Raw genomic sequence first — 19,761 nt, 5'->3', positions numbered from 1 at the left:
TTTTTTTTTATTTCGCAGACAATCTACTAATGTTTAACCACAATGTTTTTTTTTTGGGGGGTGAAAATAGAGAAGAAAAAAAAAATCAACCTTGAAATAGACTTTTTTTGTGTTTATCATCATCCAATGTGTGGCAATTTAATGCTGAACTGGCCCAGTGATAATAAAGAGGATGACCCATCAGGGTCGTTTATGGCGTATTGGCAAACAATGTCCAGTAAATAGAGGTCACACTGCTGCAAAATTCATGCAAACAAATTAAAGCATTAAAGAGGATGTCTCACAATGCACATTTATGGCATATCAATTACGTATGAGTAAACCATATACAGTTTGGAGTTCGTAGCGAACACCGAGTGTCCGAGTCTCGGACCTGAACATGGACTTTTAACTGTAAATCAGATTCCTGTTTAGGTTTGCCATCCTAATAAAGCTTGTTGGAAGCAGCCAATCCACAACTTTTTCCAGTGTGGGCACATCCAGCCCCATCACAGCCATGTCAAGTATTGGTATGGCTGTGATTGGCTGGTGCATCACTTGAAAGAAAATAATTAAAAAAAACAAAAATTACAGCCTCTCGCCTTATTTTTCATAACAAGCGTGGGTAAAACAGACAGCTATGGGCTGAAACACCCCAGCAGTCTGCTTTACTGTGGCTAGTTATCAAAAATAGAGGGGATCCCATTACATTTTTTAAAATTATTTAAATGAATCATTTTAAAAATCGACTTGGGGTCCTCTCTCATTCTTGATACCCAGCCAAGGTAAAGCAGGCCGCTGGGGGCTGGTATTATCATGGTGAGAAGGGCCATGGTTATTTGGCATTTCCCAGCCTAAAAACAGTAGCTTGCAGCCACCCCAATAGTGACGCATCTATTAAATGCGCCAAATCTGGAGCTTTAAGCCAGCTCTTCACGATTTTCCCTAGTACAGTGGCAATTGGGGTAATAGTTAATGGGGTTGATGTCAGCTGTGATTTAAAAGCGGACATCAAGCCTAGATCTTAATAAATAGGTGTCTATCAGACACCCTCCTCCCATTTACTGACCTTGCAAGTGAATAGTTAAAGAAAAGCATACTCAGGAAAAAATACTTTATTTGAATAAAGACTCCCCCACATGTCTTTATTCACCAATTTATTAAATAAAAAAAAATCCTGGAGTTCCAACGATAATCCAACAGGTAATGTTCCATGACGCCCATCGATTCCTATTGAGTCTCAAAAGTTTTCAGTCCAAGGGTCCATAGGTCACTGCTGGTCAATGCCAGCCCTGGATTTTCCCATGGGCACTAACATCAGTAACCTTACATGACCTCACCACTTGTGGGAAACTCTGGGTCTGGCGCTGCTTTCTGCAACAATTATACCTGGCGAGAACATGTAAGGTTACCAATGTCATCATCTTCTTGGTCTTATGACTAAGGCTAGGTTCACATTTCCGTTGTTTTGCATCAGTCACATGCGTTGCTTGACGCTTGTGACTGATGCGTTGTACAACGGATGACAAGAATATAATTCATTGTCGGACTCCATTGTAAAACGTGAGAGAGAAAACGACCAGTTGATCATTCACAATAGCCGGCCGCTGGCTTTTGAGAGCGAACAGATGATCTCCCGGCGGCCGGCTAATGAGATCGATCAGCTGATCGCTCTCATTAACCGGCCGCCGGGTGATCAGCTGATCGCTCTCATTAGCCGGCCGCCAGGTGATTAGCTGATCGCTCTCATTAGCCGGCCGCTGGGTGATCAGCTGATCGCTCTGATTAGCCGGCCGCCGGGTGATCAGCTGATCGCTCTGATTAGCCGGCCGCCGGGTGATCAGCTGATCGCTTTGATTAGCCAGCCGCCGGGTGATCAGCTGATCACTCTCATTAGCCAGCCGCCGGGTGATCAGCTGATCGCTTTCATTAGCTGGCCACCGGGTGATCAGCTGATCGTTCACAGAAGGCAGCTGCCGGGCGATCAGCTGATCGTTCGGCCGCCGAGAGAGAGCATGCGCAGCGAAATCAAAAGGATTCCGCTGCTCAAAAAATGCTACATGCTGCATTCCTTCCGCCCGATGGCAGTCGGGCGGAGGATGCAACGCAACGTCATCAGTCACATTACGCCGCTCATACAAGTATATGAAAACAATGGAATCCGCCAAACGGATTCTGTTGTTTACCAGAGCCGCGGATTGTGACTGATACAAATTGACGGAAATGTGAACCTAGCCTAAGATCAAGTGTAGTATCATTCGAAAAGGCAGTTTTGAGGAACGACTGCCTGAGTAGGTCAAAACATTATGCACACAGGGTATGTCGTGCTTGTTAGTGCGTCAGGCGGCTCAAATAGTCATCTGGTGGAAACCATGGCCCCCCCAGGATCAACGCCATTAGGCTGAGTAAGTTTAAAAGCCTGAGATGCGTAGTGCCCCAGGAGTGGTGAACCTGGGGTGCCTTAAAGGGAATCTGTCACTGGGGTTAAAGGCATAAAGAGAGAGACCCTGATTTCAGCGATGTGTCATTTATTGAGCTTTTTGCTGTCGTTTTGATAACATCAATGTTTTCTCTGCTGCAGATCTAGCAGTTATACAGAGCTCATAAATATGCTGGACTACCTGGCAGCAGCCTAAGTAGTCCTTTTAATGTTAATCTATTGCTGATTAATCAGTGATTTTATCAAAACTACTACACTAAGCAGCCCAGTTAAGTGACACATCGCTGGAATCAGGATCTCTGCCCCTACATTATCCTGCTCTTACATTATCTAACTAAAACCTGGCAACAAATTCCTTTTAATTCATTTGGTGGGTGAAACTCACTTGAATTTCGGCATATTTGCACTAAACTCTTCAAATTTTCATTAGGATTTAAGCACACTCCCTAAAGGCCCCATCACACTCAGAGATAAATCTTTGGCAGATTTGTGGTTGCAGTGAAATCATGGACATATTGTTCCATTTGTACACAGCCACAAACCTGGCACTGATTGTCCACAATTTCACTGCAACCACAGATCTGCCACAGATCTGCCGCAGATTTATCTGTGTGTGACAGGGCCTTTACTTTGGGCCTTCTGGAAAGGAGAGGGGAATTTTTAAATTCGGTCGGCATTATACGGGTTATCCTTCGCTATTTATTTAATTTATTGTTTATCAGGTGTGATTTATGTGTGTACACTTTTACACGTGTGTCCTGTCTCTAGGATTTTTGTTAGGATGTGGTCTCCTCACGTGTTCCTCTCTTCACAACATCTGGGGAGAGGAGCTTGCCTGCATGCGTGTGTGTGGTTCTTAGGTTCCGCTTCCCCCTGAACCCCAGATTTTTGCTCTCCCGGAGTAGAGTCGACAGTCAGATACTCCCAGACCTCACCTTGGGTGGCAGCCAGGGCAGTTGCTGGGAGTACGATTGGGCCTTTCCATGGCTTCGGCTAGGGAAGACTGCCGTACTAGTCCCTGAACCTCGCTGTGACCTTCTGGCTCCCACACAAAAAAAAAATAAAAAAGCAAATCACTGCTCTTGCTTGGTATCGCGGTTGCAGCAGAGCTGCCCCCAGCGACAGTGGTGATGACCTCAGTAACCTTACACGACCCCACCGTTCTCATGGGGTATCCCGGTAGCAGAGTGCAGCTCCAAACCCGGATTTTCCCATGAGCGGTGAGGTCACTGACGTCAGAGCCCTTCGGAACATCCAGGGCTGGCGCTGAGCTATTAGTGACTGAATATAGTCCCCCTGGTGCTCACATGCTGCTCTTTATATATTGGTTTAACGTCGAGATTGCGGTTGGCCACCCCATGAATTTTCACAACTGAGTTTAATGAAACATTTTGCACAGTTTGTCTTTTAAAGACTTTGTTTTGCTGCACTTTGATGTGCTTTGTCATCATAAATCTGCTGAGAAGACAGATCTGGAGTCTGCTGTAAACCCCTTTAGGAGTCTAAAAAAAAGTCCCAATATTTACTGTAAAAAAGGGCAAGATTACTATACATTTTGTTGATTAAATATTGTGATATTTATTTTATTCACTTATATAGCACTATTATTTCCACATCGCTTTACAGCCGTGATCAACTCTATCCCCACTGGGGCTCACAATCTACATTACCTATCAGTATGTCTTTGGAGTGTGGGAAGAAACCCACACAAGGAGAACATACAAACTCCTTTTCTTAGAGTCTTTGCTGGATGCTGAGTATAAATGATTTCTCTTTTATTTTATCAGAACCAGCAGCAGTAGTACTGGACTCACCATCACTAGTCTTCTCAAGGAAAAAGAAGGCTCTGAAGTTGCCAAGTTCACCACAGAAGAACTATGCTTAATCTGTAGTATCCTGAGTACAGCCGAGTACTGTCTGGCTACTACACAACAGGTACACTTATTAAATCTTGCCTAACGTCTGTGATAATAGTGTGTATAATCATTGCAGTCCCAATTATGTAAAACTGATTGAATCCGGCTCTGTTACAGAACTGATTCAAAAGCGAGAAGGTCCCATTAATTGTAAAGAGTTTCTGCTGCACTTTTTCTGTTCAAAATGATAGAAATAATGATAAATGAAACCAGTGAATACCTCTGCGCTACAGTAAACCCATAAAAATAAATACCATATTTTTCGGACTATAAGACGCACCGGACCATAAGACGCACCCTGGTTTTAGAGGAGGAAAATAGGAAAATAAAATTTTAAGCAAAAAATGTGGTGATGACACACTGTTATAAGGCGAGGATCTGCTGCTGACACTGTTATGGGGGTAATGTCCCCAAATTCTCTACTAAGGTACCCCATCCTGGTAAGATCCTCCTGCCTTCTATATGATCCCCATCCTTGTATATATGTCCCTCATCCTGGTATATGCCCTTATCCTGCTATATAATGGCATCCTGCTATATACTGGCATCCTGTTATATACCCCCATCCTGCTATATACTGCCATCCTGGAATATGCCCTCATCCTGCTATGTACCCCCATCCTGCTATATACCCCCATCCTGCTATATACCCCCATCCATCCTGCTATATACCCCCATCCATCCTGCTATATGGCCCCATCCTGCTATATACCCCCATCCATCCTGCTATATATCCCCATCCATCCTGCTATATACCCCCATCCATCCTGCTATATGGCATATATCCTGTGTCACACAAAAAAAACAAGCGTGTATACTCACCTTAATTTTGTTCCTCTCACTGAGAACATTCAATAATTTTTCAACTGGCTAACACGGTACCAAAACCTTTTCACTTGTAACTACTCACCTTTCCTCGCTCCATGCAGCATCACTCCTCCTCCTGTCTGTGGCGGCAGCAGCGCCACTGATCTGTGTGGAGCTGTCACCTTTGTCTGCAGCATCTCTCCTCTGCCTGTCAGCTGACCTGCGTGGAGACTAGCGCCACGCACAGCGATAACGTTATCGCTGTGCTCATCGCTCTCTACACTGATCAGCTGGCCGGCAGACAGGAGGAGATCGCGATGCTGTAGGGAAGTGACCGGTGAGTATACCGTAATATTCACTGCCCCCCGCGCTGATGATGATTTGCTGGGGGACAGTGAATACAGCCGCACATGATCACTCCAGGCTGTAGTTGCCAGGGGTGTTCATGCAGACCGCCTGTTAATTATGCGTGCAACCCCCGCCCACCTGTCAGCGCTGGCTTCAGCGCTGAGGGATGATGGGCGGCAGGATGGGCGTGCATATGTAATGAGTGGGCCCACATTGTCACAGCAGGCGCTGCTGCAGCCTGTTCATGCCCCCGATGACCCGCTCCACCGCAGCACCCTCATTCCCCGCAGCCACATTCAGACTATAAGACGCACCCCCCACTTTTCCCCCATCATTTGGGGGGAAAAAGTGCGTCTTATAGTCCAAAAAAATACAGTAAGTGAATATATATATCGCATGCAATGAGTTTCACAATAATTGCTCCAAAAGTATAACCGAGTCTATAACGCTCTTATATGTTGCCAGACAATATTCAGCAAAGAAAATAGCTGTATTGAGTGAACTAGTTGTAGAACACAAAGGAATCCAAATCAGACTGTATTATAGGTAGCTACAAGTGGTGTGTACATTTAGGCTCTGTGCGCACTAGACCAATTTACCCGTGGATTTACCCGCGGATTTGCCGCGGAAATTTGTTGAGAGATGTCTGCAATCTTTGTGCAGACATTTCCCAGCAAATCCTATGTGAAAAAAATATAGCTGTGCGCACACTGAAGAAATTCTTCTCAAGGAAATTTCTTGAGAAAATTTCTTGAGAAAATGAGCATGTCAATTCTTTTCCGCAGGTGCCCTGCGGATTTCGGCAGTACAGCCTGCAAAATCTGCCGGGAACAACCTGCGGGAAAATCGCGGCAAATCCGCATGCGGATTTGGTGCGGATTTTTTCCGGAGGTCCGGAAATCTTCCACTCCCAGAAGTTTCTCAAGAAATTTTCTTGAGAAACTTCACATTTCTAGTGCGCAGAAAGCCTTAATACGTAGCTAAGAAGTTTAACAGGCATAACAGTTCTTTTGGTCCAGTCAAGAAACTCATAAATCCAAGGGAACCAAGTAGATCCAAGTAGGAAATCAGCGTCCAACCGAACAATGCAGCAACCAGGGTGGCCCAGCCGGTGGCTTCCCTAGTGATAGAAGCAAAGCGCTAAGCCAAGTCACACAGCTGATGAGTATGGGTGCCAGTGATGTCTGCACTTCCTTATGCATTTCAGAACTCTGTTCCTTCGGCAGAGGAGACTGTGAGCACGCTGTTTTGGGCAGGTTTTATTAGATGCTTAAGATCTTAGAAACATTAATCCCTTCGATGCTAGTAGAGACATTGTTTATTTGCTAGGCACTTTTTAGAGGTTGATGGATATTTTCATGTCAATCCAAAAAAAGCTGATATTGATATTAAGAGATCCTGCATAATAAACACATACAAATATAATAATGATCTTTTATTCTCAAAATTGTAATTTAATTAAGTTTATATGATTAAATATATATAATTTATCTTATTTTTTTTTAAATAAATTATAAATTGTTGAGATGGCAACGTATTAATTAAAAATAAATGCGTGCGTGTGTGTATTTATATGTGTATGTATGTATGTGTGTGTATATATATATATATATGTATATATATATATATATATATATATATATATATATATATATATAATATGTATATGTATATATATGTATATGTATATGTATATATATATATATAGATATATATAAAAAAAAATCAGTTCATCTGACAAACATGTTTATTTGTGCCGACAGATGGGGTGTACATAATGTGTTACCATAAAGTGACAGAATTATTTGCTTTCCAGTACTTTGTATCTGTCTCAAGACTTCAGCCATTAAGAGCAAGAGAACTTAAATTAAAAATCCATTTTGACTCCGCACGGGATACTTTACCAATGTTCTTCCTGACTCACCAGTTCACTAGAACTTTTTCTGACTCAACTGAGGGAACATTTGTGTTTAAAATAAAGATGTCCTGATAGGAGGTGACCCTTAAAAGTCCTATTTATATTGTAAAAGTGTTCCCTAATCCGTACAGCTAGGCTGAGGTTAGTACATCCTACGTAAATTTGCCACAGGGGCAAACGTAATGTACCGTAGTTCCTAATTAGAAAAATGTCAGTGCCTGTAGAGTTGGAGATTTCATGGCAAGTTTTTTGTGTAGTGGAGGTTCGTTTGCAGCCATAATGCTATGTGCCCACGTAACGTATTTTCATGCAGTTACGCTGCGTTCTGCACTGCAGCGTTACTGCATGCGTCGTGCGTCCCCAGCACACACTATAAAGATTGTGCCTAATCCATGCCATTCTAAAAAGCAACATGTCACTTCTTTCATGCGCTTTGCATGCAGCCCCCGCTCTGTCTGTGGGAGGGGCTGCATCCAGAGCGCATGAAATCGGCTTTTCATTACGGACTGTTTCTGCAGCGATTTGAAGCGCACGTGTGCTGTTCAAATCGCTGCAGAAAGTTCTGCAGGGACAGAACGCAACTTGGGCAGATAGCCTAACACTGACCACATTGAAAAAAGCCTTGTAACATGGGCATGGCTAATTTGCCACTACCAGTTTTGTTTCCCAAGTGAGAACTTATCAAATATTGATTGTTGTTATTCTTAATGGTTCTTCCTTTAATTGTCAGGGCTACCAAGCTGCCATTATTTTGGGATTTGTGAAAAATGAATTTGGGGTAATCATGTGAGTATTCCCTGAAATCCTGTTTTAGAATAGGCCAAAAAATGTTTAAAATTCTCCTAAAAGGAGCCACCAGAGCATTGAAATGGGTGATAATAGGAAAGGTAGCCAACTCATCTTTAAAAGACACTTCAGATTTGCATTTGTGCACTGATTTCCTAAATAATTTATCCCTGGATAAGGTTATTGTGTCCACTATTACTTCATTGATGGTATTAGTATTGTATTCCCTATTTACAAATTGGTTTTCAAGAAAATCTCCAATGTGTGTGCTATTGCAAAGTGCTCTAGTAAATTGGCTCTTAGGGATTTTGTCCAGACTGGAAGATACTGTGCTCATTTGGGTCCTTTTAAGAGAATGGTAAACATTTTTTGGCCTAATCTGAAACTGGATTTAGGGGAATACCGTATTTTTCGTTTTATAAGACGCACCGGATTATAAGACGCACCCCAAATTTAGAGATAAAAAAATAAAAATGGGGTCCATCTTATAATCCGGTGTTCTCTTACCGGAGGGGGGCAGCAGTGGTGCTGAAGCGGGGTCACAGGAGGCAGAGGTTGTGCTGCCAGCTGCGGTGGGTACGTGGTGGCAGCGGTGGTCAGTGGCGGCAGCGGGTCAGTAGTGGCGGCGGGTGAGTGGTGGAGCAGGCCGGTGCAGTGAGTGTCCCAGTCTGTCAGCGGTCTCAGTTCAAATGATGGCGCCTGGAGCGGCGCATGTGCAGATGGAGCTCTCATCCGAGGGCTCCATCTGCGCACGCGCTGACTCCTGGAGCGGCGCGTGCGCTGATGGAGATCTCATCCAAGGGTTCCATCAGTGCACGTGTGCGGACTCCCGGATCGGCGCGTGCGCAGATGGAGCTCTCATCCAGGAGCTCCATCTGCGCACGCGCTAACTCCCGGCACCATCATTTGAAACTGGGACCACGGACACACTGGGACACCTGCCGCACAGCCAACCGCCCGCTCAGAGTGGCAGCCAGTAGGCTGCCCGCACGCACAGAGAGGCAGCCGGCACCGACAGGCACCCGTCCGCCCGCACGCAGCCACAGGCACCTGTCCACCCGCACGCAGCCACAGGCACACGTCCGCCCGCACGCAGCCACAGGCACCCGCCCGCCCGCACGCAGCCACAGGCACCCGGCCGCCCGCACGCAGCCACAGGCACCCGGCCGCCCGCACGCAGCCACAGGCACCCGGCCGCCCGCACGCAGCCACAGGCACCCGGCCGCCCGCACGCAGCCACAGGCACCCGGCCGCCCGCACGCAGCCACAGGCACCCGGCCGCCCGCACGCAGCCACAGGCACCCGGCCGCCACACGCAGCCACAGACACCCGGCTGATTACTCCAAATTTGTTTCTCACAAAGCCCAAAATATTGGCAGCTTGGTAGCCCTGACAATTAAAGCAGGAATAATTAAGGATAACCGCAATCAATGTTTTATAATTTCTCACTTGTGGAAAAAACTGGTAGTGGCAAATTAGCCATGCCCATGTTACAAGGCTTTTTTCGATGTGGCCAGTGTTATGGCTGCAAACGAACCTCCACTACACAAACAACTCGCCACGAAATTTCTAACTCTACATGCACTGCCATTTTTCCGATCAGAAACTACATCATACAGTGTGGCAAATTTATGTAGGACATACTAAACACAGCTTAGCTTTATGGATTAGGGAACACTTACTCTGACAGGGCACTAATGGGTATATGTGTCAGATATAAACTTTGTTTGTTTTGTTTTGTTTTTGTTTTTTTAAATAAATTTAATATTTATTTTTAATTGATAAGTTCGCATCTCAACATTTTTAAAAAATTTGTGTATATATATATATATATATATATATATATACACACATATACACATATATATATATATATATATATATATTTATATATATGTGTATATGTGTGTATATATATATATATATGTATATGTATATATATATATACACATACATATATATATATATATATATATATATATATATATATATATACACATATATATATATATATATATATATATATATATATATATATATATATATATATATATATATACACACACACATATATATATATATATATATATATATATATATATATATATACACACACACATATATATAATTTATTTATTTATTTATTTTTTTTTAAACTATATGAACTTTTAGATTGTTTTGAGAATGAAAAATCTTTGTTTAGTTATATCTGTTTATTTATCCATCAACCTCTAATAAGAGGCTAGCAAGTAAACAATGCATTGAAGAGGTTAATGCATCTATGAAAAGCTGCTCATTACAATATGCCCAGAATCTTCTCTGACGAAGACACCCGAGAGTTTTGAAATGCGCAAGGAAGTGCGGACATCACTGGCATCCATACTTATCAGCTGCGTCATGTCACACACTGTCCATGGCTTGGTGCTTTACTTCCATCACTAGGGATGTCAACGGACGGGGCCCCCTGGTTGCTGCATCGCACGCCTGGAGCTGGTTTCCTATCCTGGGACTTAAGCAACTAGATCCATCATTTTCTTGATTGGACCATAATAACGTTTATGCATGTTAAACATCTTAACTACAGACTTTGTGTGTTTGGTTGAGTGTGCCTAGCTCTCTTTTTATAAATGGAAATCTTCAAGTGGAAGCTGGATTAACATATAGCCGGGATAATTTAGGAAAACCTGCACTCACAGGGAGTTGGACCCAAAGGCCCTTGAGGTCCTTTCCAACCAGTCTATGATTTTATGTTGCATGCTAAACGTTCATACCCCCATATCTACCAAGAATACATTTGGATTCCTTTGTTTTCAACTATTTTACTGAATACAGCTATTTTCTTTGCTGAATATTGTCTGGCAACATATTGGAGCATTGGAGACTCTGCTCTTATTATTTTGGGTCAGAGAGAACTGTGGAAAAAAGCGCACATAGGGTCTTATCCGATGATAAAATGGATATATGGCAATAGGACAGGTACTCACCTGCTATAGTTGTGATAGGCACAACTCCTGGTAAAGCAGAAACAAATGAATGTAAAAAGATGTGGTAAGCTGCAGCCCCGATATAGCCGTAGAGAACACAAGTAAAATAAAAGAATCGGGTTTGATGCTGCGCTAAAAACCACAATTCCACAGGTTGTAATGGATTCTTTTCTTTATTTCCAATAAATGGATTCTTTATTTTTTCTTTATTGGAAATAAAGAAAAGAATCCATTACAACCTGTGGAATTGTGGTTTTTAGCGCAGCATCAAACCCGATTCTTTTATTTTACTTGTGTTATTTTTTTGGGGCAATTATTGTGAAACACTTATTGCATGCTATTTATGCATTTACCATATTTTTCGGACTATAAGATGCATCGGACCATAAGACTCACCCTGGTTTTAGTTGAGGAAAATAGGAAAATAAAATTTTAAGCAAAAAATGTGGTCATGGCACACTGTTATGGGGCGAGGATCTGCTGCTGACACTTTTGTGAGTAATGTCCCCAAATTCTCTACTAAGGTACCCCATTCTGGTAATGATCCTCCTGCCTTGTATATGATCCCCATCCTTGTATATATGTCCCTCATCCTGGTATAGCCCCCATCCTGCTATATACCCCCATCCTGATAAATACCCCCATCCTCCTATCTACCCCATCCTGCTATATACCTCCATCCTGATAAATACCCCCATCCTGATAAATACCCCCATCCTGATAAATACCCCCATCCTGATAAATACCCCCATCCTGATAAATACCCCCATCCGGATAAATACCCCCATCCTGCTATATACCCCCATCCTGCTATATACCCCCATCCTGCTATATACCCCCATCCTGCTAAATACCCCCATCCTTTTATATACCCCCATCCTGCTATATACCCCATCCTGGTATATGGCCTGTATCCTGTGGCACACAAAAAATAAATGTTTATACTCGCCTTTCCTTACTCCAGCAGCATCAATCATCTTCCTGTCTGTGTCAGCAGCAGCGCCGCTGCCCTGTGTGGAGCCAGTCACCGATTCCTGCAGCATCGCGATGACCTCCTGTCTGCCTGCCCGCTGATGTGCGTGGAGAGCGGTGCGCACAGGGATGACGTCATCGCTGTATGGTGCGCACAGGAATGACGTCATCGCTGTGCGCACTCTCCACACAGATCAGCGTGCCAGCAGACAGGAAGTCATCGTGATGCTGCAGGGAATGGTGACCGGTGAGTATACCGTACTTATTCACTGTCCCCCGCGCTGATGATTATGCGTGGGGCCAGTGAATATAGCCGCACATGATCACTCCAGGCTATAGTTGCCAGGGGTGATCACGTTGGCCGGCTCTCCCACCCTTCATCCCGCCCACTTGTCAGCGCCTGCTTCAGCGCTGAGAGACGATGGGCAGGAGGATGCATGCATATGAAATGAGCGGGCCCACGTGGTCATGGCAGGCGCTGCTACAGCCTGCGCATGCCACCGATGACCCATTCCACCGCAACACCCTCATTCCTTGCAGCCATGCCCTACATTCAGACTAGAAGACGCACCCCCAGAAGACGCACCCCCCACTTTCCCCCAACATTTGGGGGGAAAAGGTGCATCTTATAGTCCGAAAAATACGGTATTTATTTTTATGGGTTTACTGTAGTGCAGAGGTATTCACTAGTTTAATTTATCATTAGTGTTATTGTGCACTATTGGCAGGTCTGCAGTCTACCGACTTGCTGCTTCTTTTGGCAGAGGAGTTGGTTGTTTTATCTTTATTCAGCCAATAAACTGCAGTTTGTATCAATTCTGTGCCAGCTCTAATTTTCACATGAATTTCATTTGTCTGTACCTAGAACAGAGCAGAAAAAAAAATTAAAAAGCAGGTGCAAAGAGATCCTTCATTTGTTAGTGGTCTGCATATATTTTATACATGACTTTTTAACCCCAGAGATAAGTTTATACTGCTGTACATTAAGTTTTAAGACTGTTTTCCTTTGTAACTGGGTCTCTTATGGCAGCACAAGTTACAGAAGGAAAATCAATAAATAGATATATTGTCCACAGATGTTTTACTGATTGTTTTTTTTTAACAGTACAAATAAAGAAGTCAAAAAATATTTAAATAAAATCAGTAAGTAAAGTAAATAATATTCCTATTAAATCAACTTGTCATTTCGTCCTATAGCTTGAAGAGAAGCTAAAAGAAAAAGTAGATGTGGCACTCACAGAAAGAATAAATCTAACAGGAGAGATGGATACTTTTAGCACGTAAGCTTGGATTTCTTGGCGTAGTTGTATACTATTGAACTTGAATGTATATGCACCATATATTATTCCCATCATATTGATTGCATAATTTCAGTACAACAAAATTTACATTTTACAATCTACCTGCTCCGAAGGTATGCATTTTAAAAGAACTGTTACCCCAAATTTACCCTTCAAACTAACCACACATGCTTTGGCTCAGTGCACCCTCCGCATGGCTAAATGTGTCAATGTGTCGCTTAACCCACTTGTAAGGATTGCTGCCACTCTATATTGATCTGAGAAATTCAGTGTTGTCTGAGGTTAAACATTTATTATTTGCCTCAAATCACTCTCTCCTCGCTTCTGACATTACTTTTCTCCCGTTATCACTATAGTTCAGGAGTGAGCACACAAATCACTCTGCTTGCTTCTAATCTTACTACACAGCGGTACTTAAGTAATGTCATCAGCAAGGAGAGAGTGATTGTGCCTATAACAATAGTTGGGTTTTTTTGTGGGCAAATGAAGAACAGATTAAAATAAAATTGTATTGTTGCTCAATCTCCTGCAAGGCTATGTTGTTAATTTGAAGTGTAAATTTTGGGTTACAGACTCCCGTTAAAACCCAATACATAGTATTTTTAGATGATTCCAGTTGGTTTCTCTACCTTGTAACAAACAACACCTAACGTAACTGATGTTAGAATTTTGCTTTTTAACAACCATAAAGGGATTGTCTACTACTAGGACAACCCCTTCTCATTCAATGTTTTCCCCTGGTAAAATAAAAAAGCCTATAATCTCCCGTATCATCACGTGATCCCCAGCGTCCAATCAGCATCGGCTTCTGTCTCTCCACCTTTGGGACCAAACCAGTGAATCGACAGGTAGTGAGTGCTGCAGCTGCGCTCACTTCCTATGGACTGCTTGTTTGGTCCAAAGGTGGGAAAACAGAAGTTCTGATTGGACACTTGGCTCGTGTATCGTAACACCATCATATGAGCCCCAGAAACTCAAACCGCGTCGTTACAGGAAGTGAGTACAGGTTTTATTATTTTACCTGGTGGAAATATGTGTAACCAGACGGGGTTGTCCTAGTAGAGGACAACCCTTTGAAGCTAATTTGTGCTGTCGGTCACAAGGGCTCTCCTGCCTATTATTTTTTATGCACGTAGTCCTGCAGTCTCTATAAGGTATTGGGGTCCCAAGGAGGAAGCTACCACGTATTTTTATGTTTAGTGTTATTAAGCACATCAATATTTAGTAAGGCTAGAAAAGTGGAAAAACATGAATTTTTCTTTCACAGTAACTAATATTTTGGTTTTACTAAAATAAATGCATGTTTCTTCATATATGCCAGTTGGCATCATATCGGTCCAATGCTTGTATATAGGGGTGGGAAATCCAGAATTCTATATCTAGTTCCCAAAGCCCATCTGATTTTCTGATTTATCTATAGCATTATGAGGTCTTTTTTTTTACTCTCCAAAGAATTAAACCTTTTTCTTTTTGCTTGTAGAGTAATTTCGAACAGTATTCAGCTCCTTGTACAAGACCTAGATTCTGCTTGTGATCCAGCACTAACCGCTATGAGCAAGGTATGCGCCTCTCAGGCTAATTTTCTCTTCGACCTATAGGATTCATTCAAATTGAAGTATCTTGACCCCAAGGAAAAAGATGCATCCAAACTGCTTGTAGTTTTATCACTTATTGCCGTACATTTGCAGTGCGGTATTTGACCATGTAGATTTGTGTTCTAATGCTTCAGACCAGAGGTAATACACTGACAACATAGTGCCCCTTGATTGGTCACCCTCTGGCTGTGATTTAACTGTGCATTGTACATCACTTTGTATATTGTCCTACTATCTTGCACACACTTCTGTCAGCATACATACACATACACTGCTCCGTAATCTCTCTGCTGAACTTCATCCTGGAGCCATCAATTCTATATAAGATAGCTACAATGCCAGTGTAAGGAAGGCTCAGCAGAATGTAATCTCAAAAACGTGGTACTTGTGGACACTGAGCCAGCAGACTTAGAAGCCAGTAAAATTGTGAATGAAGTAGTATATGCAATATATGGTAAGTAATGTTAAGAAAATACTCCATTTAGCCATACCAATCATTTCACCGAGGGTGACATGTTGTTAAAACTCTGTTTTCTTTCATCTTCAGTCTCAAGAACGAAGGATTATTAATTTTATTGGGTATCTACTGGCTGGTTAGGTTATTAGATGCCTCTTTTGTCCATCAGAAGGGACAATTCTCCTAACCAAGGAGCCCAGTACTTGCAAACATTTTGCTGTAGCTTGTAAGCGCTGCTTCGAAGTTGCTGGATCACTAGATGCCTTTGTTTGCATCTTCAGAGAGTGTGCAGTTTAGACCAGTGGCTCAATGATGCTGCTGGCCTAAAATGACAATCATTGAGAAGGTCACTGCCCCCCAGGAAGCAGGAAGGCAAGAGACAGGGGAGTGGTGCGTTCCTGAAACTAAATGTTGAGATTGCCCCTTTATTGGTCTTGAGTAACTGCTTTAGGCTATGTGCGCACACTGCGTTTTTCGCGGCGTTTTTGCGCGTTTTTCGGGTGCGTTTTTGGCCTTAAAACTGCAGGACTTTGCTTCCCCAGCAAAGTCTATGAGATTTCATTTTTGCTGTCCGCACACATCTGTTTTTTTACCTGCGTTTTTGAGTTAAAAAAAAAAAATGGACATGTCAGTTCTTTCCTGCGTTTTTCTGCGTTTTCCGCCCATGCAATACATTGGAAAAACGCAGCAAAACGCAGAGATCAAAAACGCAGCAAAACGCAGCCAAAAACGCACCAAATCGCGGCAAAAACGCATGCGTTTTTTGATGCGTTTTTCAACGCAGGTGCGTTTTTGTGCGTTTTTAGCGGCCAAAAACGCAGCGTCAAAAAGACGCAGTGTGCGAACCTAGCCTTACATAGCTTACTGACCTGCTATTTCGGACATAGGTCCAACAGCACATTTCTCCTGGCATTGTTGGCTGTCTGTGCTCTCCCCTGCCTTCTTGTGTTAGAGATAACAGCAGGGGGATAGGAGACTGTAAACATCAGAAAAGAAAACGGATAAAAGGGGAAACATTCAAACCTTCAAGCAGGACAGATACATTTGTGGCACTGTATCAAATTATATTCAGGTATAGCAGCAATCACTGGGCGGTTTGAAAAAGGAGACGGTGAATGCTGTATATCTGTATGAGTGTATGTATATTTTCTAAATAAATATATTTCTAAAGGTGCTGTTGACATGAATTTCTGACCAGATGTCGGTAACAAGGCATCCAATTCACACAGGATAAGAAATCAAACCATACATATTCATACATTTAGTGATGTGAAATAACACAGGGGAAAAGTATTGGAAACGCCTTCTGAAATGTATTTAATATTTCATACAAAAGCCTTTGTTGGTGATGACATCTTCAAGACGTCATGCATTGCACAGGTGGGATTTTGGTCCATTCTTCAACACTAACACTCTTCAAACCCTGAAGGTTCTGTGGGCTCCTTCTATGAACTCTGATCTTTAGTTTCTTTCTTAAATTTTGTATTGAATTGCTAGTCAGGTGATTTGGTTGGGCATTGCAGTAGTTTTAATTTCTTTCTCTAAAACCAATTGAGAGTTTCTTTGGCTGTTTGTTTGGGATGATTCTCTTCCTGAAATGTCCACCCTTGTTTAATCTTCATCATCCTAGTAGATGGCAGCAGCTTTTTATCAAGAATGTCTTGGTACATTTGTCCATTCTGCCTTCCTTCAGTTATATGAAGTTTACCAGTGCCGTATGCTGAAAAACAACCCCAACCCATGTGTATCCACCTTCAAACTTCACTGATAGTATCACATTTTGGGGGTGATATGCAGTGCTTTTTGGCCTCCAAATATGGTGTTTATTATGGCATCCAAATCGTTCAATTTTGGTCTCATCTGACCACATTATATTCTCCCATTATTTCACATACTTGTCTAAATATTGTTGAGCAAACTTTATACATGCTTGAACATGGTTTATATTCAGCAATGGATTCTTGCGTGGTGAGCATGCATACAGGCCATGGAAGTTGAGTGCATTTCTTATTGTCTTGTTTGAAACAATTGTACTGATGCCAGGTCATTCTATAGCTCTCCACAGGTGGTTCTTAGGTCTTGGACAATTCTTCTGATAATTCTTTTCACTCCTATGTGTGAAATCTTGCGTGGAGCACCTGATTGTGGCCTATTTCTGTAAAATGTTGATCTGTCCATTTACGGATTATGGCCCCACCAATGCTCACTGTATCCTTCAGTAGTTTACATATTCTTCTGTAACCAATGCTATCAGTATGTTTTGAAACAATAAGGTTGCAAAGGTCGTTAGACAGCTCACTGATTTTACCCATCATGAGGTGTTTCTTGTGTGGCACTTTGGTAATGAAATACCCTTTTATAGGCCATTAGTTGAACAAGTTGATATTATTTTTCACTAATTGGCAGGATTGTGTGTTCTAGTAACTGATAGATTTCAACTGGTGTTATGACTTTCCATGGTTTTTTGCACCTCTCTCCCTTCATGTGTTCAATACATTACCCCTGTGTCATTTCTCATTGTCCTATTCCAACTAGAGATGAGCGAACCGGTCGCGGTTCGGCTCGAGGTCGGTTCACCGAACAGAGCTCCCGTTCGAGTTCGGTTCGTCGAACGTTCGATGAACCGAACGCGAACTGCATAGGAAACAATGGCAGGCAATCACAAACACATAAAAACACCTAGAAAACACCCTCAAAGGTGTCCAAAAGGTGACAAACAACTCACAACACAACACAAACACATGGGAAAGTGACAAGGACAAATTCTCATGCGAAAACAAAACAGCGTTACGAGGAAAAAGAGGACGAGACACAGATATAGGCATGGCATGCCCTTCTAAAATCATGTAAAACACCGCAAGGTGACTCCAAGCGGAGTCTCCCTTTTTTCCAAAAATTGGGCCACACAGACACCCCTTCAGTGGCAGCACTTGTGCCCCAGTTGTACACTTCACAGGTAGATTTGCATCAAGCACATTCAAAAATACGCCATCCTTAACCGTCCCCAGGATGACACCGGGGTAGGTAGCAAACTCTTTCCTGATCCCAGCTCTGTTCATCTTGGATCATTTTTAAAAAACACAGCAAGCAAGGGTTACTCCAAGCGGAGTCTCCCTTTTTTTCCAAAAATTGTGCCCCACACACACCCACCCATTCAGTGGCAGCACTTGTGCCCCAGTTGTACACTTCACAGCTAGATTTGCATCAAGCACATTCAAAAATACGCCATACTTAACCGTCCCCAGGATGACACCGAGGTAGGTAGCAAAGTCTTTCCTGATCCCAGCTCTGTTCATCTTGGATCATTTTTAAAAACAATGTAAGCAAGGGTTACTCCAAGCGGAGTGTCCCTTTTTCCAAAAATTGTGCCCCACACACACCCACCCATTCAGTGGCAGCACTTGTGCCCTAGTTGTACACTTCACAGCTAGATTTGCATCAAGCACATTCCAAATCCACAAGCATTTACTCTCCCCAGGATGACACAGGGGTAGTTAATTCCTGGTGGATCCATGACTTGTTCATTTTGATGAGCGTTAGTCTGTCCACATTGTCACTGGACAGACGCGTGCGCTTATCTGTCAGCACACACCCAGCAGCACTGAAGACACGTTCAGAGACAACGCTGGCAGCTGGACACGACAAAATCTCCAAGGTGTAACTGGAGAGCTCTGGCCATTTTTCTAGATTTGAAGCCCAAAATGAGCAAGGCTCCATTTACAAAGTCATGGCATCGATGTTCATTTGGAGATACTCCTGTATCATCCTCTCCAGCCGTTGACTATGTGTCAGACTTGTTGTCTCTGGTGGCCTTGCAAAGGAGGGTCTAAAAAAATTATGAAAAGATTCCATAAAATTGCTGTTACCAGCACCAGATACAGTCCTACTGGTACGGGTAGACTGTTGAAGATGACGAGACCGACCCATGTTTGTCAAGTTACAACTGGGAGATTCACTCCCTGCACCTGCACGGTTGTTTGGTGGAAAAGCCGAGCTAAGATCGAGTAACAGCTTCTGCTGATACTCCTGCATACGTGTGTCCCTTTCTATGGCTGGAACTATGTCACAAAATTTGGACTTGTACCGGGGATCTAATAGTGTGGCAAGCCAGTAGTCATCATCACTTCTAATTTTGACAATACGAGGGTCATGTTGGAGGTAGTGCAACAAGAAGGCACTCATGTGTCTTGCGCAGCCATGCAGACCAAGTCCACGCTGTGTTTGTGGCATAGAGGTGCTACCCGTTCTTTCTTCCTCT

General features: G+C 42.9%; 1 protein-coding gene across 1 annotated transcript in view; it reads left to right on the top strand.

The window, feature by feature from the left end:
* The window catches only part of VPS53 (VPS53 subunit of GARP complex), a 338,297-nt gene that overhangs the window by 182,020 nt on the left and 136,516 nt on the right, over nt 1–19,761 (top strand). Inside the window, exons 15-17 of the mRNA XM_075336305.1 lie at nt 4,207–4,354; nt 13,348–13,430; nt 14,932–15,010. Coding sequence (XP_075192420.1) covers nt 4,207–4,354; nt 13,348–13,430; nt 14,932–15,010 — 310 coding nt within the window. The remainder of the gene's footprint in view (nt 1–4,206; nt 4,355–13,347; nt 13,431–14,931; nt 15,011–19,761) is intronic.

Source organism: Anomaloglossus baeobatrachus, chromosome 2 (assembly GCF_048569485.1).
Source record: "Anomaloglossus baeobatrachus isolate aAnoBae1 chromosome 2, aAnoBae1.hap1, whole genome shotgun sequence".
Taxonomy (NCBI): Eukaryota; Metazoa; Chordata; class Amphibia; order Anura; family Aromobatidae; genus Anomaloglossus; species Anomaloglossus baeobatrachus.
The sequence above is the reverse complement of the archived record's forward strand: the minus strand, read 5'-3'. Positions and strand labels throughout refer to the sequence as shown.